Source organism: Microcebus murinus, chromosome 16 (assembly GCF_040939455.1).
Source record: "Microcebus murinus isolate Inina chromosome 16, M.murinus_Inina_mat1.0, whole genome shotgun sequence".
Lineage (NCBI taxonomy): Eukaryota > Metazoa > Chordata > Mammalia > Primates > Cheirogaleidae > Microcebus > Microcebus murinus.
Genome location: NC_134119.1, coordinates 3,307,501 through 3,333,563, shown reverse-complemented (window position 1 = coordinate 3,333,563; position 26,063 = coordinate 3,307,501). Strand labels below are relative to the sequence as shown.

At 61.5% G+C, this 26,063-nt stretch overlaps 1 protein-coding gene across 3 annotated transcripts in view; it reads left to right on the top strand.

Annotated features, from left to right (window-relative positions):
• The window catches only part of PHACTR3 (phosphatase and actin regulator 3), a 221,756-nt gene that overhangs the window by 131,921 nt on the left and 63,772 nt on the right, over window positions 1–26,063 (top strand). For all 3 annotated transcript variants that reach the window (XM_076010834.1, XM_076010833.1, XM_076010835.1), the window contains exons 2-5: window positions 5,398–5,559; window positions 10,172–10,249; window positions 17,154–17,336; window positions 25,503–25,712. In XM_076010834.1, coding sequence (XP_075866949.1) covers window positions 5,398–5,559; window positions 10,172–10,249; window positions 17,154–17,336; window positions 25,503–25,712 — 633 coding nt within the window. The remainder of the gene's footprint in view (window positions 1–5,397; window positions 5,560–10,171; window positions 10,250–17,153; window positions 17,337–25,502; window positions 25,713–26,063) is intronic.

The window sequence follows — 26,063 nt, the reverse complement described above, 5'->3', positions numbered from 1 at the left end:
ACAGCTGAAATGGATTGCTTCCTGCAGGACTTCTCAGAGCCTTCACTATGCTAATATAAGGTGGGGCTCTTCCGGAGGGGCCTTTTATTGTAGACGGTATTTTCCCAACTACCTTCCTCCACAGGGTGTCTCTCCGTGCCAGGATTCCATGGAATGTACGTTGGGAAACGCTGGTGGTGCCCAGATGATAAACATAGAAAGCCTGGGCCAGACCTGCCACTCACCTGCCGTGGGACCTTGAACGTGTGCTTCCCTGCTCCGAGCCTCTGCTTCCCAAATTCACTTCTGTCTCCTCCAGCCTTTGGGTTCTCAAGTTCAAGTGCACAGACGTGTGCCGGAAAATTAAGAGCACTAACGATGGTGCACTTGGTTTTATTTTCATATAGCCATTTACATTTTTTTAATTTTGAGATGTATTCTTCGTATTATCATTAATCAGCAGCGATGATCACCGGGGAGGGTTTTATGTGTGTGTATTTGGGTGCGTGTGCTGGTCACTATTACCAAGGAGGGACCTCAGCATCTCTCCATGGATCCCAATTTTATTATATGTGCAAATTTTACTGGACTTCTGAGCCTGAGAGCCTGGGGCCCTCAGATCCAGCGTCCTGCACTGTTGCACACCCCCCAGTCACCATGTGCCACCATGATTTATTAACTTGTACCTTTTATTCAACTCCTACTCAACCTCTAATACCCAGCTCAAATATCCCACTGCCTCAGTATCCTCTCCCCCAGCAGGAAAAGTTGCTTCCCCTGTGTCACAGTCCCGCCTCGGCGATCCCGCTGGTGGTTCCAGGCGCCTCAGTTTCCTCCGTGGTCAGTGAGCCTCTCTGGCCAGAAAGGGTTCCCGGCATCTCTTTGTCCCCCCACCCCCAGGTCTAGCCCTGCATTTCGTCCAAAGACAACAGTCACCAGGTATCGGCAGTGGCTTCTCTGGGGTGGGGCAGGGCTCAGGGGAGAACCAGAAGCCGCCTCTGCGGCCCCTGTCTCAGCACACTGGCCTCCTGTGTCGCCCGTCACACTGTGAAGCTACCTCCTCTTTCACGGCGGCTTTTTTCTCCCTCCGTAAACACGGGCGTCACACGGAGACAGCGTGCTGATGGAGTTTGCCGCTCTGTGGACGCTCGGAGCCCGTGCCTGCAGCGGGTCCCCAACTGATGCTCGACGAGGGAGATTGTGGACAGATAGACGAAAGAAACAAGGGAAGACTCGGTCTCCAAGATTGCCTGGCGCGGGCGGCGCCTGTCTAGTCCAGGAGGCCGCTCTCGCAGGGCGCCGGGCTCCTCGCTCCCCGGTGACGTGGGCCTGCCCCCCGCTGCCTTCTGGGGAAGGGCGTCCTGTGCCGCAGGGGGATGAGGCAGGGGAGATCGGCCATGGAAGGTGAGGAAGCAGAAATACCCGACGTCACCGAGGGGTGGACGCTGGGGTTGGATGGACAGGAACGGACCCTGGCTCCGGCGTCCGGCAAGCCCCGTGCCCCGGATTCCAGGTCGAGCAGGTGTCTATTGGAGCAGTCCCCGGGTGCCAGGGACCGGTGTAAAGATGCTGGGGACCCGGCCATCAACACGACCGCTACGGTTCTTGTTGCCGTGGAGCTGCCGTGGTGTTCTCGTGGGGAACGCAGGCGACAGTCCGTAAAGGGGGAATGTCGGGGTCCTGTGCGCGAGTGGCCAGGGCTGGGTGGGAGGGGTTACGAGCAGAGGGGTCCGCGCTGCGCCAGGGGTGGGAGTTGCCGGCGAGCTCGGTGAGGGCCCTGCCGCGTCTGTCCCGGAACGATTCTTGCCTGGCGGGTTTGTAGGACCTGTTGCTGGGGGGGTCAGGAGCAGGGACAAGATCTCCGACCGCCCTGAGCCTGAGAGGGGACCCGGGGACAGTTGGAGTGGCCCGAGAGGCCGGAGCCTGCGTCGGGAGCCGCAGGCATTGGTGTGGGCGGCGCAGGGCCGCCTGTCCCACCCTTCACGTGGGGACCTCAGAGGCCTCCAGCTCAAGGCTGCCCGTGGCACCTCCTCACGCAGCTGTCAGGCATGGGAAACGCCTTCCGTTAATTAGCTACTAATGCCTGGGAGGTGGCAGAGGTGCCGTGGAGCTGGAGCTCGGGGTGTTACTCAGAGGCTAGCAGCGGCCTGCTAATGTGTCTGCACCTCCCGGAATCTCCCCAGCGTGAGAAGACAACCTCAGGGAGCTACAGGGAGGCGCTCCCCCGCCCTCCCCTCTCTGGGTGCACTGCCACCGCACACGGACAGCCCAGCCACGCGATGCACGGCCACACGTGCACCGACACGCCTGGGCATGTAGGTCTGCACCTGCCCACCCTTGGGTGCCCCCACGCGCTCACCCGCCAGGGGGTTAGGGTTGAGGGCGACCACGTCCACCCTCGCTCACTCGGCCCTGGGCACTTCCGCTGTCATGTGCTCGTGTCCTCTGTCCTCAGATGGTCTGTGAGCTCTTCCTGCACCGGGCCACACGACACCTATTTTGGAGTCTCTGTTCTCGGGCGGGGAGCACAGCCCGCAGGAGCCCTCATGTGGCCTGGCCCTGGGTGTGAGCGCCTCAGGGGGTAAAGAGAAGGTGCTTCCTCCCGAGGGGGCTGCTGAGTGGTGCAGCCTGTCATCCTGGGTGTGGGGCCTTTGCTCCCCCAGTGACACCAGAGCCCTTGAGGAGCTGCTCAGATGAAGGCGTCTGCCCTGGTGAGGCTTTGCGTGTTTGGTAAACGGGCAGATCAGGCCTTCTGAGCTAAGGACCCCCAACAGCTCCTGCTGAGTCTTCAGCCCATTTCAAGCCCTGCAGCGGCCCCTCGCTCCCCAGCACATCCACCCCCACCCCGAGTTTCCAGCCCCTTCCTGGCCACGGCCCCGTCCTGGGCCGGCTCCCGCTCACGCCCAGGCCCCTGCTCCAACAGCCCCGCCGCAGCCGCCTTCCCGGGTCCCCTGTTCCCGAGGGGCGGCACCCACCCTCGTGGAAGGCCAGAGCAGGCCCTCGGTTTCCCGGCCCAGTCCTTCCTTGTGGCTGTGAGGTCCCGGTCCAGGACCCTTGTTCAAGGTCCCCTGGGGAGAGGAGGGGGTCAGCAGTGAAAGGAGTGCCCCATGTCTCCTCTGCTCGTCCCCAGAGATCTCCGACCTCCTCTTCCAGAGGCCTAGGCAGACCGGCCCGTCCTGTGCCTGGTGCCAAGGAGGCTCCAGGACAGCCGCTTTCCCGGCCACGTGGACCGGCCGTTATGCTCCCATCTGGTGTCCGTAGGCGGAGGAAGGAAATGCGGGATGAGAACGTGGAGGACATTGCCTCTGGGAAGAGAAGGGCCCGTCCACAGCCCGCACTAGCAGGGCACGGCCTCGGCTGGTGCTGGCGGGGCACCTGTGATCCACCAGTGCCCACGGCTGCCCGGGTCACGGCATTTCCTGCGCCTGCTGGCTGCCAGGCGCTGAGCATTGGGATCGCCTCAAAGACACAGCGGAAAATGTCATTGTCATAGCTTCCCTGGTGGTTGCCGAGCCCACGGGGAGGAGTCCCGGAACAAGACACCCTGGGCTCCTCTGAATGGAACGACCTGCAAGAGGCTGCTCCGGGGACCGACAGTGGACACGGCGCCTGGTGCGGTCAGCACTCGGTCACCGGGATGGTGGCCACACCCCCGACTGGCCTGGGCCGGCCCTGGCTGGTGCGTCTTGTCTCCGTGGCACGTTGCATTGTGTCCCGGTTCGCGTGAGGCGTTTACACAGTCCCCGCGACGCAGCTTAGGAGTGTGAGCAGGGTCTCTGGAGTCGGGATGCTCCGGTCCTGCCCCGCCACCAGCAGTGCCCCGCTTGGTGACCGATGACCGCAGGGCTGGCTGTTCTGCACCTCGGTCTGCTCACCTGTGAAGTGGATGCAAGAGTCGTGGTCTGTGGCTCGTCCGTTTATTGTGAGAGTCAAGTAAGTGGCGCCCCAGGACAGTGCCTGGCCCAGCACACACGGTGACCAGATTTCACTCGGTAATAATTGTCACGTACTGATGAGATGCAATTTACTACAGTGAAAATGTTTTCCCACAGTCACCCATGCTGGCCCGGCGTGGGAATCGTTGTGGCCACGAAGCGTAGACGCAGTTGCACATGGATTACAGTGCACGGTGGTCTGGGCTCGCGCCGGCAGGGCACTGCAGGTCTGTGACCTTCCACCCCTGTGACGTCAGGAGGTCAAATCTCAGAGCCCGAGTGCAAATCAGGTCTGTGTTGCTGCCTGAAGAGTCATCCCTTCCCTGTCTCGGAGGGGTTTGGGGCACTGGGCGCGCCTCTTTGGTCCTGCCACAGTGATGACCGAGCTCCGGTCTACACGGGGACTGTGGGAGGGGGTCCAGGCCGTGCGTCGAGGTGACACCGGTCTACGGTCATGTGCTTCCCCGACGTCATTGCTCTGTTTTCCATCCTAACCACTCTTCTTTCTCACAAATAACTCAGGCCATAGGCTGCAAAACGGCCTGGGGTGGAGCACATGTGCCCTGCTCCGGCCCCCGACAGCCAGCGCCACCCACAGACATGTTCTCGGCACACCACGGCGTGTGCCTGGACACGGCCCCTTCACGCTCCAGTGGCGTGTGCTGCATGGTTGTTTCTTTTTCTTTTCTTTTTTTTTTTTGACCTGGCAGCTGACCCCAGATCGGATTCCTGTCTGAACACGCAGGTCTGTTCTGCTCTGTCCCACGTTACACGCAGGTTGCTGAGCGGGCGGACAGTCGCCTGCTGACGGCTGTGCAGGTTGCCACCGTCTCTCACGCTGCCTCAAGCTCCCGGGATGTCCATCCCGTGCAACCCAGAGTCTGCACACGGCCTGGCCTCACGAACAAGCTGCTTCCCTTCCCATGTTCACGGATTTCTTTGCTCTGCAGCTGTCCCCATGGAGTCCCCACGGGCCCGCCCTGCGCTGGGGCCCTGGGCTCTTCCCCTGGAGAGCTGCCAGCCTGGCGGGAGGGCAGGGACACAGGGTCTTCGCAGCTCCTTGGTGCCCGCACACGACAAGGGACTGAGCCTGTCGGGCCCAGGAGGAAGGCGGAGACTTCCTGTAGCCAAGGAGCTGAGGTTTATGATGCAAAGGGGCAACTGGAAGGGAAATGAGCATGGGTGGGGTCGAAGCATAAGCAAAGGTCCTGGGGCAGAGAGCGTTTCATCACGGAATTGGAGAAGACCTCAGGTCTCTGTGGCGAAGGCGGAGCTGGTGCGGGCTTCCAGCGGGCAGCAGGAGGGAAGTGGAGCGTGTGAACCTGGGAGCTGGTGCGTGTCCCCCATGGGCGCACCCCGGTCAGAGCGAGCCCCAAAGGTCTTGCTTTGGGGAATCGCTGGTGACCCCTTGGGGTGAGTGGAGTCTTGTGCGTTTGGTGGCCACGTGATGACCCTGGTGTTCCTCTTGGCTTTGCTCTTCCAGATGAGATGGACCAAACGCCCCCGGCGCGTTCCGAGTATCTGGTCTCAGGGATTCGAACCCCCCCTGTGAGGAGGAACAGCAAACTGGCCACCTTGGGCAGGATCTTCAAACCCTGGAAATGGAGGAAAAAGAAAACCGAGAAGCTGAAGCAGACGACGTCAGGTAGGCTCGGGCTCTGCCCTGGGACCAGCGTCTGTGTCGCGGTGCTGCTGCCTCTGCTGGGCGCGTCTGCCCAGCCCCGCACGGCACGGCCGACCGTGCTCTGTGGCATCGAGAACCAGGAGCTACCCAACCTCCCTCTGTCACTGGGGGCCCCTTGGGGTGAGGGGAGTCACCTCGGCTTCCCCGGGAGTCTTGTAAGTTTGGGGTCATGTGATGACCTCGGTTTTGGTCTTCCAGATGAGATGGACTAAGGTCCCCTGACCCCTGCAGGTCCCACCGGGCTGTCCCAGGCCTGGGGTGAGCACCTGGCAGCCTACATGGGACCCTGGGCCCAGACCCATGGTGACTTGTCACCTGGACCTTGTTAAAGCACAGACCCCCATTCGGGGCAGGGCAGGGCTGGGCCTCGGCCAAGATGCTGGCTTTGGAGCAGGCTCTCGCTCGCTGACCACACTGGGGAGTGAGCACCCGGCCCCCGCAAACCCCTACCATGGCCTCGCCCTCCCGCACCCAGGGGTCTCCCTCTGAGCACCTGGGGCCCAGGGCCCACCCCACAGATTCCTTTTTCATTAAGTGTGTTGGGGCCCACGTCTTGCCCCAGCAGGCGCTGACAGTGGAATTACTTCATTTAGTCACACGTGTTCACTGAGCACCTACTATGTGCTGGGGACTGGGCTAGGTGCTGGGAGTCACCAGGGAACAAAACCAGTTCAGCCCCCACCTCCATGGGATGCAGCAGGGAACAGGCACGGATGGCAAGGAACTCAATCGATAGAAACTAATCACACACCTATTGAGCACCTACTGCATGCCAAGCTCTGTGTCAGGCACAGCAGAACAGCCATGAGCAGGACAGGCACAGCCTCTGCCCAAGGCACGTGCATCTGGGGGTCGATGACACCCTCTGCAGCTGGCTGGTGGGGCGGATGGGAACCAGAGGGCGCTGGGCAGGGCTCATCTACGGAGCCAACCTGCCCCTGGCCACTCGGTTCCTGGGTGCTCCGGGGCATTCAGAAGGTCAAGACCCTCAGCATGGCCTTGACACCTTAGGCCTCTCCTCGCCGGGAGGCAGAGCCAGGCTGCTCCCTGCCCCCACGCTTTACCTGGGCACGCCTGTCCCCGCGCCCTCCCACCCCAACACCCAGAAGCTTCCCTGCTCACCGCCACTGCGTCCTCACTCCCTGCCAGTCCCAGCCCTGCGGGAATCAGGGTCGTGACAGGTTACACCTGGCCCTGCCACGAGACTGAACCACAGAAGGGGGGCACACATAGTGAGGACAAGGACGCGAGTGGCCACGAGAGCGCGGCAGAGCTTGTCCCGCCATCTGGCACAGATGCGCCAACCCAACCCCCCGCTGGGCCGGCGCTCTTGCTTCATCCTGCACGTCTTGGGGGTGGGAAACAGGCTCAGAGAGGGGGAGTCGCCCGCCCGGGTCATACAGCCAGCAGGGCGTGGTCTGGCCCCACACCCTGGGCTGGGCGGCGGCAGTGTCCTGACGGGCAAAGCCCGGAGGAAACAGCGTCTCAACCCCACGGCCCTGCCCCGAGCCGCACACCTATTAGCTGTGGCCGAAAACAGTTAGTGGGGAGATGCCCCTCGGAATTAGGGCCGGGCCTTGGGGACCAGCCCTGGTAAGTGCCTGTCTCCGGCCGTTGCCTCGGGGAGTCCCCGGGGTCCCTGTTCTCGTCCCAGCTCTGGAGAGGCGCAGACTCCAGGGCTCCAGGGACGGCAGAGACAAAGCCTGCGCCGAGCTGTACGCAGGGGCGTGGCGCTGGGGGGGGAGGTATTCCCGCCAACAGCGGGTCCTCCACTCACGCTTTTTTGCAAGTTTCACAAAATTATTTTTTTAACCACTCAAGAAGTTGATTGGCACGTTCTCCTCGTCAAAGCGAAAACAGAACAAGCGTCATTATTCAGCGAGTCTTGAGCACCCCCTGTGTGCCGGCACCACATGCGCAGGAGGGACCAGGCCCTGCCCACCCAGAGCGTTCCGCAGGGCGGGAGTCCAGTGACAACGTGGGCAGGTGACCCGGCACGAGAGTCAGTGACAGACCCTGGCGGGGGCCACGGAGCATCTGGGTGGGCCCTGGAGAGGAGGCGGCAGGCAGGGGTGGCATTGCTCTGGGTTGGGCGGCCTGAGAAGACCCAGGCGAGGAGGCCCCTTGAGCGAGGCAGGGAAAAGCACCACAGCAGTGGGAGCAGCCCTTGCAAGGGCATATCTGTGCATCATCGGAAGGCCCAGGGGGCTGGGGCAGGGTGACCTCTGTGACCTTGGGTTGGCCCCTGGCACCCTCCAGGCTCAGCGTCCCCAGCTGTGGGACCGGAAGGTCAAGCTTTGTGCTCCGAGGACTCTGGGCTCCTCACCCCTGTGCTCCCCGCAGTGCTGTGCTGTGCAAGGTAGCCAGGGTGCTTTGGGGACCCTGCAGGGGTTAACCCCGAGGGGCTCGAGGTTAACCCCTGCACTGTCCCCAGCTTGTCCCTCACTCAGGCCTTTGGAAATCTGGAAAGCAGCACTGGGTGTTGTCACTTGTTCCAAACCACTCCTTCCCCTGCTAGTGTGGGTGTCACTCATTTCGGCATTTCGAATTCCTGGTTTCACAGGACCAGACAAAGTGAGAACAGAGACGACATGCAGAGACATGTGGAGCCAACAGCGGGTTGGGCAGGCCGGGGCGGGGCCCACACCGAGGACAGCTCTCGGGGCTGCGGGTGGGAAGGGGCGTCTTGGTACCTGCCCCGGCGGGGGGTCCGGCTCGGCAGTTGCCAGCTGTGCGGCCCGTTGCGGGCTGACACCCTCGCCGGAGAGGGGCGCAGTAGACCCTCGCAGCCGGCTCTCGGGGTCGCAGGAGGACCTGGGGTCAGCGCGGCCGGCCAGACTCCTGCGCCCGCCCGGCCCAGCTCCCCAGTGCAGGCGGGGTGGGGCCCCTCGCCTCCTCCGAGCTCCCCGTTCTCTCCCATTCCGTCGGCGGGGACCACAGCCTCTCTGCTTACACCTCCCGAGGCGCGCTCCATGTGTCAGTTGTATCCACGGTTCTGGCATCTGAAAATCGGTTTGGAAATTGGGACGACAGAGAGGAAATTACACTTTCTTTGCCCAAAAATGCCTACTCCCTGCTGTGTTTGGGTTTTCCCGTTCATCCTTCAGCGCTGGCGTGAATACCCTCGGGGAGGTGCCGGAGGTCCAGGGCGGGCTGGTTCCCCCACCATCCCTGCCCAGCGCCCGGTTCCCATTCCTCCCACTCCCGGGCTGTAGAGCGTGCGTCGCCCTGCCCAGATGTGCTGGTCTCGGGCAGAGGCCGTGCCCGTCCCGCTCACAGATGTACCTGCTGCGCCTGACGCAGCGCCTGGCACACAGTAGGTGCCCAGTACATGTGTGACTAGTTTCCATGGGTTGAGTATCTTGTCATCACTGCCTGCCCCCTGCTGAACCCCACGTGCCCTGAAGGTGGGGCTGAACTGCTTTTGTTCCCCGGTGACTCCCAGCACCTAGCCCAGTCCCCAGCACATAGTAGGTGCTCAGTGAATGAATGGAAATTGTGTCATCTCTGCCTGTCCCCTGCTGAACCCCACATGCCCTGAAGGTGGGGCTGAACTGGTTTTGTTCCCCGGTGACTCCCAGCACCTAGCCCAGTCCCCAGCACATAGTAGGTGCTCCGTGAACACTTGTGAATGAATGAAATAATTCCGTCACCACTGCCTGTCATCTGCCTCTCCCACTGGACAGGGAGCTCTGACAGGTGGCCCGGGGCGGCGTGTTCTCCCCGTGACCCGGCACGGGGTGGGGCCACCCGCACACGCGGAGAACCGCCGGGCCCTCTGTGACCCAGCCCGGGCGGCAGGCTTTGTCTTCATCTTTCAAAGAAACAGTGTGAGCTTATATTTAGAAATCGGGGCTCAGCTCTGGGCCGCTGGCTTTCTGGGCAGGTGGAGAAAGGGAGGTGACCGAGAGGCTGAGCCTGCGCAGGGGCGAGGAGCCGGAGGGCGCGTGGCCGCGTGGCCGGAGCGCTTTGCTCCGGGACGGGGAGGCGGGAAGGGCTATTCCAGAGGAGGAATTGACGGGATTTGGCACACTGGGGCGTGCAAGGGGCTCGGGGAGCTGGCCGCCTCCCTCCCCGTCCATCTGGTGGATTCTCCGAAATCTGCTAAGCGGCGGTTTATTGGAAGGACCTCCAGCAGGAGAGTCTCACGGAAGACTCCGGTCTGCACGCAGACGTGAGTGGTCAGGCCGCGTCTGCACAGGCTCACTCGGGCCGCAGAAGAGCACCCGGGGGTGTCGGGGCAGACGGGGGCCGCGTGCTCCTTGGCCGGTAGGTGAAGCAGCATTTGGAGGCGGCGGCGGGGGCGGGGGACAGGCAGCCCGCTGCAGGAGGGCCTTGTATGTGGAGGTGCTCTGCAGATACACGCAGAAGTGGCTGCCGTGAGAAGCCCACGGCTGCTCCCACGGGCTGGGCAGACTGCTCGGTGACACGGTGTGAGCCACCGAGCTGATCCGCCCCCCGCCCGGGGCACCGGGCCCTCGCCCCGGCGCACCTGCTCGCGCACTTGTTCTGTCCACCTGAGGCCGGGCGGGCCGGGCTGGGCGGGGCCTCACGGGATGCCTGTGTCTTGCAGCGCTGGAGAAGAAGATGGCCGGCAGGCAAGGCCGCGAGGAGCTCATCAAGAAGGGGCTGCTGGAGATGATCGAGCAAGGTGAGTGGGCCACCCGGCGCGCGGAGTCGGGACAGGCAGTCAAGTCAAAGGGGTCCGCTGTCCAGGTGCGGTGGCTGGGCCCGAGTGAAGCCCGCAAGGCTGGAGAGGTGTCCCCAGGGTCCGGAGCCATCTGCTTGGCACCCAGGGGACCCCCACAGGAGCCCCACGGGCCGCAGGGCTCCTTCGGGGTCGTCTGGCAGAGCCAGGTGTGGGTGGAGCTCCCGGTTCGCCCCAGTGGCTCTAAAGTCACAGCAACGGTTTGTGTTTGTGTCGGTCTGTGCCCTGCTGCGGCTGTGCTGGCCGGTCCACACACCCTCTGTCGTCGTGACAGCGTCCCCGTGGACGGGGTGCTGCTGATACTCCCAGTTTACACAGGAGCCTGAGGGGCCGGGCGGTGCCTGACTAGGTCGTTGCAGCCTGAAGCAGAGATGCAGAATAAATCCTGCTCTCTTGGTCTGGCGAGTTTGATCTCGGTGTTGTCTACGAGATCATCCTCGTTTGCATCTTTCAGAAAGGCCGGTTACTGTCGCTTGTGCAATTAACTGAGCGAGCCTTCCTCCTCCCCGGTGGATTCCCGCAGGTGCCACGCACAGGACCTGGGTCACAGGGCTGACTCGTCCTCGGTGCTCCTAGTCTCTGAGACTCTAAATCTCGGTTAAGAGGTCTCACGAAACCTCCCTGCCACTTAGCCTCTCCGGAGCCGGACGGAGCTCTGGTCCCCTGATTTCAGGAATCCGGCCGTGCAGAGCCAATTCCCGAGGCTGGTGTGAATATATCGAGTGCCTGTCTCCCCCTTTCGGCCTCAAAATACTACTGGTGTCTGAGATTTGGCCCAAGTACCAGGAATGAGGAAGGAAGCTCACGAATCCAGATTGTACGCCGCCGGTTGTGGACTGACGCTTTTGTTACCGTTTCCTTACTGAGGTTCAAAGGGTATTTTGAGGATGCTGTTTTTGAGGGGGAAGCGACATGGGGAGTTGCTCAACACTAACAATAGAACCTGACGTCTGCACGGAAAGGCGGGGGCGCGTGCCGCGGCCTTCGGATGTCCGACGCTCGGTGCGGACTCCCGGGTGTGGTGGATGTCCTCGCTGAGAGGGACATCTGGACTGTTTCAGCGTGGGTGGCACGGAAAGGTGCCGAACTCTGTCACTTTGAACACGGTGCCAACGAGCAGTACCTTGGATCTTAGGGAAGGAGAAGGGAAAAATAAAAACAAGGCTAAGTCCTGTTTATCATCTGTGCTAAAAGATGGTATTCTCCTTGAATGAAGAGTAAGTAAAGATACAGATCAGATTCCTGTCGAAGAGCAAGTTATAGCTTGAATAATTAAAGAGGAAAACTTGTAGGAGAGGGGCAGGTTGGCTGTTCTTAACTCTGAATGTTTGTTAGGATGGTCTCGTCTGAAGACGTCCGATCGGACACCCCGAGACGAGTGTCCGGCCGGCCCGGGCTGACCGGGTGAACTTGGCCTTGCCACCCGCCGTAGAGCTGCTCTCTGGCCCCCGTGCCTGGCGGCAGGTCACACGGCAGCACAGCCCTGCCCTGGCTCAGGGCCACAGACCTCTTCCGGAAAGGGTCAGAGAGTAAATATTTGAGGCTTTGGGGCCATAGGGTTTCTGCAGGGAGCACCCGCCTCTGCTGCCGTAGGGCGAAACAGCAACGGGCAAAACCTAGATGAGTGGGCGGGACTGTGTCCCGAGAAAACGTTATGGACACTGAAATTTGAATTTTGTGTAATTTTCATGTATCATGAACTATTATTTTTCTTTTGATTTATTTATTTATTTATTTATTTTTGGTCAACCATTTAAAGATGTAAAATCCATTCTTAGCCTGGCGCTGCATAGAGCAGGCAGGGGGCTGGGTCTGCCCCCAGACCGTGGTTCGCCAGTCTCTACCTTATGTCTCTGTCCCTCTTGCCAAGTGATTAGGGACCGGGAACTAGAGTGGCCTGAACCACTCGCTGATCAGGGCTGCAACGTGATATTGAGTGCCTGCTAGGCCCAGGGGCTGTGCTAGGACACAGGTGAGCCAAACACTCTCAGGTGAGCTCACTCTCACACAGGTGAGCGCAAACAGTGCAGCAGGGGCACAAACGCGAGATGATCCCGCAGATAAATGTCACATCAAGGCTGAGATGGGCGTGGGAAGGAGGGCACATAGTACCCTAAGAGCGTGAGAGGGGACCCGGCCTGGTCAGGGGCTGGGAGGGGTTCGAGTGGGGTCTCGAGGTGGGCGGGAGGAGCAATCCTAGGATCAGCTGGGAGCTTTAAAGCCCTGACGCTCGGCAGCTGTTCAGTGAGACGCTGGGGAGGGGCCGGGCACGGTGCTTTGCGAACTCCCCAGCTGATTCCGACTTCCATGCAGCGGAGGTTGGGGAGGTCGAGAAGCCAGAGGGGGCGGGGACTCCTGGAGCAACTTCCAGCGGAGAGCAGTGAGTGTGGGGTCCCACAGTGGACCCCAGCCGGGGGTGGGGAGGGACCAGGAAGCAGGAGGGCCTGGGCGCAAGGACGCCGCCCATCTTCCCGGCTCCACGCAGCGGCTGGGCCGCAGAGGGGCAGGTCCAGGCTGCTGTGGGAGCCCGAGGCCGCCCCAGGTGAGTGGCTGGGGGCTGTTCTGAGCCAGGTGTCTCTGGAGGGAAGCCTCAGGACCGGGGTGGCAGGGCTCGCTCTGGGAGGGACCTGCTTGTCACCGTGGACTCTCGTGCTGCTTAAACCCTACACTGCATGCGTGACCTGTAAGGGGTGCATGGTAACAGTACCGCACACACGCTTGGTCACAGGTGCCTGGCGACCCCTCCCTTGCACTTGCTTGGGAAACGCCTTTGCTCCTGGGGCGAAGCCGACTCCAGGTCCCACCGGTCTGTGAGTCCTCCTGGTGCAGGCTCACCGAGCCTCCTGGGGGTCGTAGCTGCCCCTGTCCACCTCAGAGGAGGGAAGGGAGGACAGATGCTCAGTGGGGGTGCAGCGCTACCTCCTTTCCCCGGAGTGGGAGGACGCCGGGGTGGGGGCAGCAGCGTTTTCCCGGGTTTGGGTGAGGAATCTGGCTCAGCCACCACCACCTGTAGCAGGTGAGGTGGGGATGACTCCGCAGCCGGGGGTGCCCCCCTGTGGCCGCCTTCAGGAGGGCAGGCCCTGGGAGGCTGCGGGTTCAGTTGGCCCTGGGACCTCCAGAGCTGCCGGGGTCCTTAGCAGCCCCAAACTCACATTTGGGCCTACTTGGCCAGGACGGCCCCCAGGAGAGCCCCCGCCCTGCACACGCGTGTGTGTCAGTCACCCTGGCGTTGGCCCGGGACACAGGCAGCCTGGAGGGCATGGCCTCTAGACAGGGGGAGACGAGGCCGTGTCCAGGGCCCGAGCTTGTCCCGGATGCCGTTCACACCTGTGCTTTATGGAACACCGGGCCCTCCGCCCTCTTTGCCCTGACTCCGGCTGCCTGTGGGGGCCCTGGGGAGGGAGGTGACCCCACGCCCTCTTCACTGCTCTGTTCTCCCTTCCCAAGCCTCATGACCAAGGGGGCAGAGTGGAGGGGCCCCATCCCCTGCCCCTGCCTGGTCCCCAGCCCGAGCGTGGTGAGGAAGAGGGGGGCTGCGCGTGTCTCTGTGCCGACGCCGTGCATGTTCCTGAATGACTTAACTCCGTCTCCCTGCATCTCCCTGTGCGAGTCGGCTTGGCGTTTTCTTAAATAATTTAAGGACCTTCATACCCCGTCACTGGATATAAAAAGAGAGCTAGTGCCCTGCTGCTGCGCTGTGACCTGAGGCTGACTGGGCTCGCTTTCCTCAGGGAATTGGACAGTGACAAGTTGAGTGTGTCTGGTTTCCATGTGGCAGGAATGCCGGGGGACGTGTATGCATGTGTGCATGCACACGCATGCGCACGTGTGTACCCACTTGTGCTTGCAGTGTACATGCACGTGCTCACTAGGCATGCATGTGTGTATGCACGCACATGTGCACACATGTATACCCATGTGTGCTTGCAGTGTACATGCACGTGCTCACTAGGCATGCATGTGTGTATGCACGCACATGTGCACACATGTATACCCATGTGTGCTTGCAGTGTACATGCACGTGCTCACTGTGTATGCATGCATGTACGCACACACATATGCACATGTATACTCACTTGTGCTTGCAGGGTACACGCACGTGCTCACTGTGTATGCATGTGTACCCACCTGTGCTTGCAGTGTACATGCACGTGCTCACTATGCATGCCTGTGAGCACACATGTGCAAATGTGTAGTCACTTGTGGTTGTAGGGTACACATACATGCTCACTGTGTATGCATGTGTGCATACACACACGTGCACATATGTGTACCCACCTGTGCCTGCAGTATGCATGCATGTGCTCTCACTGTGCGTGCATGCATGTGCATGTGTGGTGCAGTCCCTCTCCCTGCAGCTGTTCAGTGGGGAGTGAAGCCCTGGGGGCAGAGGGCATCTGACCTAAGGCCGGCGGGTGACCATGCAGTGAGAGGACGGGTGACAGCCTCCCACCCCCCTGCCCCCACCGGCGTTTCTTAGCAACGCCCCGCCACCAGCACTGTTTTGGGAACTGCAACTTTTCGCTGAAGGCGATTACGAGCTGCAGCCCTGAGCACGGCCCGGCGGGCCCGAGAGGGCAGTGAGCGCAGCGCAGGTGGAGCTGTCTGGGAATCTGGCTGGGCCGGAGAGCTCTGGGCCTTCCAGGTTCAATGTCCTGGCCATGCTACCCTTGTCATTTCTGTGACAACAGTGACGATGGGGACGCATTATCGTGTTAACAGCAATGGTGGTCACGGTGGCAGTCGCCCTGTGCGCTCTGAGCTTGGTGGCCGCCCTGCAAGCAGCGGGCGGCAGCCTCACCTGACACGGGAGGTGAGACTCTGGCAGAGCTCACCTGGTGCTGGCGCTCACGTGCCCTGTGTCCCCTGGGGCCAGGTAAGCTGGCGTTGGAGGCTGTCGCCGTCGTGCGACAGGTACGAGTGAGCCAGTCATAAGGCAGGGCCGGGCAACTCTAGTCTTGGGCTCCGTGACATCTAGTTTTGGTGAGTTCTCTTGGCTCATGTCCGGGCCTGGCTAGCGGTCACAGCCAAGTGTGGAATCGGGCCCGGGGTCGTTTCTATGTGACCTTGGAGCTAAGAGTGCTTTGCAAACTTAAAGGCCTTTCATAAAAACTAAAAATCAGGGAAGAATACGCAACACAGGTGATGGGCACGTGGCCCACAAAGTCTTAGACACTTGCCACCTGCTCCTTTACGGGAAATGGTCGCTGGCCTGCCGGGCAGGTGACGTGGCTGCACAGATGAGATTTCCATAGCCCCAGTCTCCAGACTGCGGGCACGGCTGACCTCTGTCCGCTCCCCCGAGGAGACAGGTGCGCAGTAGGGGGGACACGGTCAGCAGGGACAGAAGCTCAAGCCCCTCCAAGGGCCCAGGAAGGAGGTGGGCCTGGCTGGAGTGCGCGTGTAGGTGCGTGCTGTGTGCCAGACACGTTCCATGTGTCAACTCGGTTAATTCTCACAGTGATGCCATGTAGCAAGCAGCGATATTATCCCCATCTTATGGATGGGGAAACTGAGGCCCAGAGGAATTTGTCATGTGAGCATAAGAAACCCTGTTTGCAGGGGGTAGGATACTCGGGCAGGGGACAATGTCCTGTTTGTTCCATCAGGACACTTTTGGCAGTGAGAGGGACACTGAAGGGTGTGGGACAACGGGCAGGAATCAGGACTGACCCAGGCAAGCAGGGACCCTGACTCTGAAACAGATCTCTCCACGATGGGAGGAGGTCAGAGCAGGCCAGCGTCCCCACGCTGTGACCCTGTGGCCTTGTCAGTGTGTGCGGGTCATGCTGCCACTCTGCACCGTGGTGTCAGCCTGCATGAAATGGCTGTGGAGACTGGGGGGGCATGAAGGGGCCGTGTGGGGGCTCTGTGCACTGGGCTGTGACATTTGTCCAGCAGACGTGGCCGTGATCGGCTGGCTGAGAGGCACCTGGACGCGTCTTTTGCTCCATGAGTGCTGAGCCCCATCGTTAAAGTGCGGCCCTGGGGATGCCCAGGCAGGGGCCAGACCCTCAGAGGCCGCAGCAGCCCAGCCCCAGGACAGGGGAAGCGCTGTGTCCTTCCTCGAGCCCTAACAGGGTCCTGGGTGTTCCCCCCACCCCGGGAAGGCTGCCTGTCTGGCCTGGGGACCCCCTGCTCTGCGCCCCGTTCCTGGACTGAAGATGCCATGTATGGTCGTCCGCATGCCGGCCTCAGAGCATGAGCCCCCCGAGGGCCAGGACTGGGTCCTGGTAACCTCTGCCTTGCCAGGGACTGTCACCGTCCAGACGCTTCGTGGGTGAGGGACAGACATTTGCTTAGCGGGTGACTGAAGGTCACATGGTGGGTGCAGGGGTGAACTGGGTTTCTCCAGCCACAGTCATGCCCCCCAAGAAACAGCCCCAGTACCTCAGTGGCACTGCAGTGACGGCTTGTTCTCACCCGTCTGGGCCGATCGCCGGGCCGTGGCCAAGGGGCACAGGCAGGAGTGAGTTGTGCTGGCGCTTTGGAAGCTGCAGCTGGGTCAAACCCGCTGATGCCCGTTGGCCAGAGAAAGCCACCAGAGTGGGGGCGCTGCAGGGGCACGTGGCACCGATGTGAATGCGGGTGGGGTGCCGTCAGTCTCCCCCAGGCGCGGAGCACGAGGGCCCCGCAGAGGGGGCTGTGCAGAGCAGGAGGCGGGGTGTGCGTGAAGCCAGCTCACCTGGGAGGGAGGTCGGTGTGGGTGGAGCTCCCAGGGGGTGCGGGGACAGTGCGGGGGACCCCAGGGCCTGGGCAGGCACACTTCCCAGGGAGGCACTTGGCACAAGAGAAAGGATCGGGGAGGGAGGTGCAGGCCCGGCTGACAGTTCGGATTTCCTTGCAGATGCCGAAAGCAAAACGTGCAACCCCGACGGGGGCCCCCGATCCTCGCAGAGCGAGCCGTCCACCCCCACGCAGGAGACGCTGACTGCGGAGGATGCCCGGCCGGGAAGCCCCTTGGCCGCGGGCACAGACCAGGCTTCCCTGGACGAGCCTCTGTCCTCGGCCACCCATCTGGACGACGCAGGTACTGGCCGGAGAGCGTGCGGGGTGGAGCTCCTCCCAGGATGGCCGTCCGCCCGGGGTGGCAGCTGGGGTCCCCGACGAGGGCGTGGGCAGCAGCCTGCATGAATCATTGTCCTCAAGGCAGCCGGTCCCTGCTCCGAACCCCACCGCGCTCGCCGCCGGGCTGGGCTTGCTCATTTCCTGGAGCATTTTTCTCGACCTTCTCTTCCCGAGTCTGGCACGGCCAGTAAACGAAGGTGCTTAAAGATGTTCACCTTCCGGGCACACCTTCCCCCCGGGACGTCTTTGCCCTTTCACGGGGACCTCTGTGCAGGAAAGGGCCCTCCAGGGGGTGAGCGTCCACCGGGGCCAGTTCAGCCAACCTGAGTGACAGCATGGCCGTGGGGTTTCGGGCCCTCCCGGTGGCGGCATCAGCAGGTGATGGTGACGAGGGCTCCGTGTGCTCTGAGGGCTCCTCCCGCTGCTCCCCGGCGGAGCCGCCGGGCCCTGAGCGCGGCTCCGGTGCTGGGAAACGGGAGAGTGAGCCCCCCGCTCTCGGTGGGTTGTTGGTGGGAAGAGCTGGGCACGGTGACGGCCGCACGGAGCAGGGACCGGGGGCGGCGGTGGTGTTTGTGGGACAGACAGGGCACTTGCGGGCACGGGAGAGAAGGGAGCACGACCCCCCGGGAGACCGGAGAGTGCTTTGGAAGAGCCGCCCCTCCGCCGCCCCCTGTTAGAGCGACTGGTAGCCGTCTTCTGGGAGGCCCGGCTGTGGAACTGGAGTCCTGCTTCCTTGTAAAACGTGGCGCGTGGTTTGGGGGCTGGAAGGTGAACTCCGGTCTCCCCACGGGCGTGGGCCGTCTGGGAGCCAGGCCGAGGGACGGGCCCGCTGGGCTGCCGCCTCAGAGCCGGGTGGGCGTCCGTGCCCTGGCGCTCCTGCCACGAGGGTGACGCCTGCGCTGTCCGCCGGCCTGTCCACTCCTGTAGTGCCAGCGGGCTCCTGCCCGGAGCGAGCTCTGCCCTCCTGGGGGCCGTGTTTCCCCAGTGTCGCTTGGCGTGGGGACCCGATAGGAACGCGGGTAGGTCTCATCAGACCCAATGGCTCTGACGAGTTGTAGCGCCATGAGGGCCCAGGCTACCCCACGCAGAGACCCCAGAGACACTTCTGTGTCCCCACGTCTCCCAGGCTTCTGACCCCAGTAGCAGTGACCGTCCCCACGTCTCCCAGGCTTCTGACCCCAGTAGCAGTGACCAGAGTGACTCTGGCGGCCGGGCAGGCCTGGCCTCCCTCCCGTGGTCCCTGCGGTCCAGCCCCTGCAGGTGGCCCGAGCCTCCCACCTGCTGGAGCTGCTGCTCCGGCCTCCTGCGGGGTGGGTGTCTCTCCTCCCTGGCCGGGGTTTCTGTTAGCTCAGCGCTGAGCGGCATGCCGCTCCCACCAGCAACCTCCTCTGACCTCGGGCCGCTCTCCCGGTGCTTGGTGTGGGGACGGAGTCCTCGGAGCAGAGCTGGTTTGTCAAGACAAAAACCTGTATTGAGGACGTTCTCCTGGGCCGGACATGCTGTGGGGTTCCGAGGGGCGAGTAGGAGTCCGCCAGGCAGAGAGTGAGGGGCAGAGCATTACGGAAAGGGAAAAGACATGTGCAAAGACTGAGGACAGGGCCACGTGCTTTTTCCATGCAGGGCTGGAGGGTAAATAGAGTCAGCTTTGTGGGCCAGAGGTACCTGTGCAGCTGCTCGACTCTGCCCTTGTCTCCCAAAAGCAGCCCCAGGTGACATGGAAACAAAAGGGTGTGGCTGGCGCCAGCGCAATTTTCTTTGCAAGAACAGCTGGAGAGAGACGGCTGGGCAGGCCCCTGAGGGCAGCAGGAGCCCCGGGGAGTGGAGCGACAGGGACTTGGCTTTTCAGGAAGAGGCTTGGCCGCGGGGACCGACCCCGTCGTGTGGGTCCGGGGGGACTTGTTCCCTCCTTCCCCGGTGCGGGTCTCGTGAGATGACTTTGCGTGAGTGGTGCGTGGACAGACAGAACGCACTTCACTAGTGATGTGCTTTTTTATTAATTAGGACAAATGGCGTGGGTCTGTCATTCAGGGTCATGGTAGAGACTTTCTTATAAATAAATCAGGATAAAAGGGGGGCTCAGTGAAAACGCAGCAAAGAAAATTACGGGACGTGAAAAGGAATGTCCCAAATCTCTCGAGCAGGACCCAGGAGCCGGGTTTGAGGGAGTCCGCTCCATTCCTCGTGAGTGCAGCGGCTTCTCAGGGGTCAGTGACATCTGTCACGACGCTGGTGGTGACAAGAGCGGGCACGGCTGGCCGCTGGCGAGCAGGGTGTCTCGGACTGCTCGTCTAAGTGCTGCACTCGCGTGAGCGTGTTTAACCCTGGAAACAGCCCCGGGTCGGCACACCGGGGACGAGACGGAGGCACCCAGGGTACCTGTGTCCAGGTCACAGCCAGGGAATAAAGGACAGCACCTTCGACGTCAGCTGACTTGGGTCTGCACTCCTTACGGAGCTGCGTGACCACGGGCAAGTGACTTAACCGCTCTGAGCCTATTTAATCAGATATAAAATGAGGACAATAGTCATGCAGACCTCTCAGGTTTGCTGAAATTAAGTGCCCCGAGAAAACACTTAGCTCAGTCCTGACATATGCTGAGTCCGGGGAGTTCACCGCACCATCGTATCGTCATTGCCGTTGTCACTGTCAGACACGCCCCTTGGAGGGTGACCCGCTAACTCAGCATTTGCCTGCAGATGCTCGCTGACAGTCGTGCTTCTGGTAGCACGAGTGTTTTGGGGTGTGGGGCCACCTGCAGGTTGCTGTTGAGCTGGGACAACCCCAAGTTCTGGTCCAGCCTGCAGGTCCGAGGCCCTGCGCCAGGAACGCTCACCACTGGGCTCCAGGCCCACGTGCGGAGGCTTGAAGTTAAGCAAACCCCCTTCAAGGAGGGAGCGGATTGTAATTTAACACAGGGGCATTCAACGCATTGCTTAAAAAATTGCAAGCCAACGTTTAGAAATCGGAAGCTTTCACAAAAATCTAGATGTGCAGCTTCTTCTCAACAATCAAAGTTCAGGTCCCCCCGGCCCCTGTTCCCACCCAGCCACTGCCGCCAGAGCTGAGCGGGGGCTGTCCCTGCAGGTGGGCCTGGCCTTGGGGGGGTGAGTTTGCAGCTCCTTCCGTGAGGTTAAGCGCCTGGTCTTTGGAGCCAGCCCTTGTGTCGCTACATTTTGGTCTTCTACTCCGGGCCTCAACATTACGGCATGGAACAGTCATTACGTGGTGAGCAGCTAAAGCTCAGGCCACCGTGTGGCGTTGAGGTCCTAGGTCTGCAGTTTCTGCCGCAGAGCTCAGAGAAGACCAGCTGCTTGTCCGATGCTGTTTTCTGTTCTCTTCCCCACCCACGTCCTGCACCTCCCCACCCAGGGGAGCCGCCCGCATCTGGGCCCAGTCCCTCTGTGTCGTGGATAATTTCATAACAGACAGATGTCATCTAACAGAGCAAAGCATGTTCTCCAGAGGCCAGTGCGTCTCGCGAGTGCTCTGTCCTGGACCCGGCTGCTCTCCTGGGCCTGGGGCAAGGCCATGGAGACCTGGGGGGGAGGGAGGGGCTGGAACGTGACGCCCTGTGGGTGGTCTACACCTGGGGCAGCCCCCAGGGCTCTGCAGCGGTGCTCACCGCTGTCCTGCACGTCAGCTGCCGTCTCTTACGAAGCAAACCTCCCGTGTGCTTTGCAGGGGGAGGGGGGTGATTAGAGAGCAGAAGGGGATAGCATGCATGGTCCCTGGTGTCCGGGTGCAGCCCTCCTCGGCCCGGTGGCAACATCCTGACCTCGGCTGCTGCTTCACCTGCCCCAGACTATTATTTATTTGTGTGTGTGTGTGTGGGGGGGGGGGTCTGATACATTCGAATGTTGCAACTGTCTCAGGAAGAGAGCTGGGAGTGACTTTGGCCATGATCTTCCCTGACCCTTTGGTTTGGTGATGAGGGTTGACTTCGGGCTCTTGTGTTTGGGGTGATTCAGTTTCTCCTCGCTCCATCCCGTGGACGGGCTACACGAGCAGCAGAGCATTCCCTGCAAAGTCCAGACCAGCGTTTTAACATTAGTGGAGCAGGGTCGTGTTTAGTGTTTCCGTTTGGGGGCAAAAGCTGAGCTTTGGCATTCCCACGAGTGCATCGATCAACGAGAAGAGTGCCCTGTGGGGAGCACGTGCCACGTGCGCTGTATTGTCTCATAACAGCCGCAGCTTTTTAGACAAGGGAACAGAGACCCAGAGAGGGTAAGTCGCTTTCCCAAAGACTCACAGCATGTAAGTGGCAGAATTGGCATCTAATCTTAACTGTGACACTTCACAGCCTAAACTCTAGAGCCAAGTAGGAGATAAATCTTTGTTCTGTGTCTGGAATGTTCTGGAATGTGAGTTGCCTCTGAAGTCTGGTCCTCTGGCTTTGGAATTGATCCCCTTTCTCTGTGGACCCCTGACCGTTCCTCTGAGCTCCAGCCTCACCTGTTGTCAGCTTCCTTGACACCTCGGTCTGGAGCCCAACAGGCCTCATAAAACACTTCCAGACCCGGCTCTGTCCCCACCACAAACCTCCCCAGTCCCCCTCTCTCTCAGTCGTCCACCTGCCCATCCACCTGCAGGCTACAGGTGAGATGCCAGCCGCTGCCTGTGGTGTGTGGCCATCAGGCACTGCTTGAGGGGCTGGCACGTGAGCCGGGAGACCACACTGAGCCGTCCCCTCCCTGCGCCCAGCCGATACCACCTGCGCTTGTGCTCAGGGGCCACCTGTGGCTAGTGGCTACCCGTATGGGCAGGGAGGAAGCCTTTCTGCATCTCAGAAAACTGCTGGGCAGCACTGCGGGTCAGAGGTGAGAGGTGGCCACCTGTCTGCTTTGGTGCAAAACCAGGAGAGATTTTGTGGTTTGGATTGGCCAGTCCTTCCGGAGTTTTCTATACCAACAGAGAACGTAATAGCGACAAAAGACCACGTGGTCTGAGCTGAAAATATTTCCCGCTGGCCCTCTTTAGGAAACGTGTGCCGACCCTGGTCTGGGCACGGGTTGGGGCCGGGCGGGAGCCGGGAAGGTCGGGGGAAGGTTCTGGCTGCTCACACTGGGGGCAGTGGCTGCTCCTGAGAAATACTGTGCAGGAAGAGCGCACAGGACTCGCCCGTGAGCCAGCCCGGCTGGACAGCCCTGAGCCCAGGAAAGGCAGGGATCTGCCCGGCTCTGTGCCACGCCCACGGCTTCTAGAAGGACGCCTGGATCCCACGGCTGTGTGGTGACACGAGATGGATGGGCAGGTGGGCGGTTGAGAGAGAAGGGGGACTGGGGAGGGTTGTGGTGGGGACAGAGCTATGAGGCCTGCTTGGCCTCCAGACAGAGGCGTCAAAGTGGCCGACAGCTCGTGAGCCTGGAGCCCAGAGGACCGGTCAGGGGTCCACGGAGACGCGGGATCGATTCTAAAGCCAGAGGACCAGATGGCATCGGCCACCCAGGGGGTTTGACGGGAAAGAGGACCCAGGCCCGAGCCCTGGGGCGGCCCAGGTGGAGGAGCGGTCAGGTGCAGGAGGCGGGGCCTGCAGCAAGCTGAGCAGGTGCAGCAGGAGGGGACCGGGAGAGCAAGGCGAGGTGTGGGGAAGCCCAGCAGGACAGGGCCCCAGAGAGGGTGCATGGCTGGACGGGCGGCCTGGGCTCAGGGAGGGTTGAGGCCTCACTCCGAGGGATGCAGAAGAGAAACCAGGCGGTGGGGAGTGGAGATGCCACTGCAGAGACATTTCCTGATCAGTGTATTTTTCCAGTGAGCAGAGAGTGGCAGCGTAGCTGGGGGACACACAGGAGCAACCGGTTTTCGGATGGTGCGTTTGGGATCTTGCTGGGATCGGGACGAGGTGGGGAAATCGGGGCCGGGGCCGAGGGGCACAGGGTGTGGGTCGCTCAGGGGGCTGTGGCATGATGCCACACTGATGGAATTGCTCGTGAATCTGGCGTGGTCCGAGTGCATCTGCTGCTGCCGGGCCAGGCGTGGGCACCCCGGCTTCCCTCAGTGTCGTCTCCAGCAAGCCCTCGAGCTGGGTTCCACTGCTGCGCGTCCCGGTGCCCGTCCCCGGGAGGAGATGAGTCCGGGGAGCTCCGAGCAAACCTTCCCCAACCTGGTAGCGGACAGGGCCAGGCGTCTCATACAGACATTTGTGCAGACAAGGAAACTGAGGCTCAGAGAGGTGGGGACGCAGGTGCCTGGTCTGGAAGTGGGTCAGACACGGGCGCTGGAGACGGGCGTGGCTGAGGCGAGGAGAGCCGTTGTTCCCGTGACCTCTCTCCCCCCCAGAACCGCAGTTGGGGAGCATGCGGGTGCCGGCACCCTGGGAGTGCGACCCACCCCCGCGGAAGCAGTCGGGGACGAGAGGTCACTGAGGCCAAACAGCCAAAACAGGAGGCGGACGCTCGGATCGCTCTCCAGGCCCGCGGAGTAGCGGAGTATCTGCGGGTGCTCCGATGGAATGACAGAGACGGGAGCTCTGAATGGAGTTGGGGGTGGTGGGGGGCCCTCCGAGGAGGAAGCTGAGCCCGGGAGGGGGGCTGAGAGCGCACCCCGGGGCCGGTGGTCCTGCCCGAGCGTGGCTGCCGGGGCTCTGGGGCGCGGGGTCCCCAGGCTCGGGGCGCCCAGTGCCCCGTGAGACGGGAAACCCAGGACGGGCTGCACGGGGGAATCGGGCGTGTCCGTGCTCACCTGTGCTTAGCACGGAATCCTCCAGGCCCTTTTACCTGGAAAACACAAAATGTTTAGTATTATCAGGCGACTAATCAGAATTGTAGACTCTTAGACGTTACGGGTCACAGCTCAGAGGAGATAATGATAGTCTCAGAGTCTAGGATTCTGAAAAAGAAAAACCTTTAATGAATAACATTTTTGAGGAGAGTTTAATGATAAGAAAATAAAAATCATAGCATTTTCACGTGAGAATCCTTGCAGGACACAAGCACACGGAGCCGACCGTGGGGTGGTGCTCAGCTCGGGCCACTCGGGATCCGGGCCGCGTGTGCCTTGTGCAGGGGGGCCGTGCAGGGGGGCCGTTCTGGGTGGGGCCGTGCTAGGGGGCTGTTCTGGGGGGGGGCGTGCAGGGTGAGGCTGTGCTGGGGGGGCCATGCTGGGAGGGGCTGTTCTGGGGGATGGGGCATTTGCTTTCTGAGGTTTCCTTCATCTGCAGTGAGGAGGGCCAGCCCTTCTGAGTACAGACTCACCTCCTGTGAACTTGGCACAAGAAAGGGCTGGGCCTGAGAGTTTAGAATTTCCAGCAGGGACAACTAAGGAAAAAAACTAATGATGGAATGTGGGATACATGGACATGCAGTATTTGCATTTAGTGTTCCCGAGGAAGCTTGCTAAGGGGAGGGGTCCAAAGGAAGCCAGGCAGGGGGCTTGAGGGGTGCTGGTGAGACTTTTGTGGAATGACAGAGGCTGGGAGGCAGGGAGAAGGGAGAGGGTTGATGGGGGGTGGGGAGAGGACACGGAGGGGTGGCTGCGGGGGAGGAGGCTGGAGGATTGGCTGCAGAGAGGGAGGTGAGCGCTCTGGCACCTGCCCTTCCTCTGAGTCCATCCTCCCTGCCCCTCATCTGGGCTGGCCTGCCCGGGGCGGGGCTGATGAAAGCCAGATGCGTAAGAACGGGAGCCGCAGACGTGAGGGCACAGGGCGTGCCGGGGGCAGCTCTCACTGCCTCTTGTCAGACCCCGCAATAACCCCGTGAACGGCAGTGGTTAACATGATGTCGTACGTGAGTAAGTGGAGGCCCAGGGACATTCAGCAACTTGTTCAAGGTCCCGGACTAAGTGCGGAGGTGACTTGAGCTTGAGTGTGTCTGACTCCAAAATCTGGCACGGTGACCACTGCTGCCAGGTGGGGCGGGAGCCTGGGGACACACCTGTCATGTGGAAAAGGAGCGAAGCCACTCTTGCTCTGGAAATGACTCCCCCCTGCCCTGCCCTGCGCCCAATGGCTCTCTTGGTAGCTGAACTTGCAAGAAGTCGAGTCCGTGTGGGAGGTGCCCGCTCCTCCTCTTGTGTCCGGGTCAGCCCGGCCACCCCCCCCCCCCCGCCATCGCCCCTCACGCTTTGCTCACTCACCCCCACCGCGGTCAGAGGGAACGTGTTTTGTGATCACTCTGCTTTGCCTTTGCGACAGCCAAGATGCCCTCGGCGTCCAGCGGGGAGGAAGCGGATGTCGGCAGCCTTCTGCCCGCCACAGATGAGCTCTCCCAAGCCTTAGCGGGGTCTGACTCCCTGGACAGTCCTCTCAGACCTCTGGAGAGATCTGTGGGCCAGCTGCCCAGCCCCCCACTGCTGCCCACCCCGCCGCCCAAGGCCGGTGCCAAAACCGCAAAGAATGTCACAGGTGGGTCCCCATGTGTCCCATCCATCCTCTTCCCCCCCCATCCATCCATCCATCTATCCATCTGTTCATTCATCCATCTGTCTGTCTACCCACCCATCCGTCCATCCATCCATCCATCCATCGACCCATCTATCTGTTCATCCATCCATCTGTCTGTCCACCAACCCATCCAGCCACCCATCCACCCACCCACCCACCCATCCAGCCACCCATCCACCCATCCACCCACCCATCCACCCACCCAGCCACCCATCCATCCATCCATCCACCCACCCACCCACCCATCCACCCACCCACTCACCCATCCATCCACCCACCCTCCCATCCACCCACCCATCCACCCATCCATCC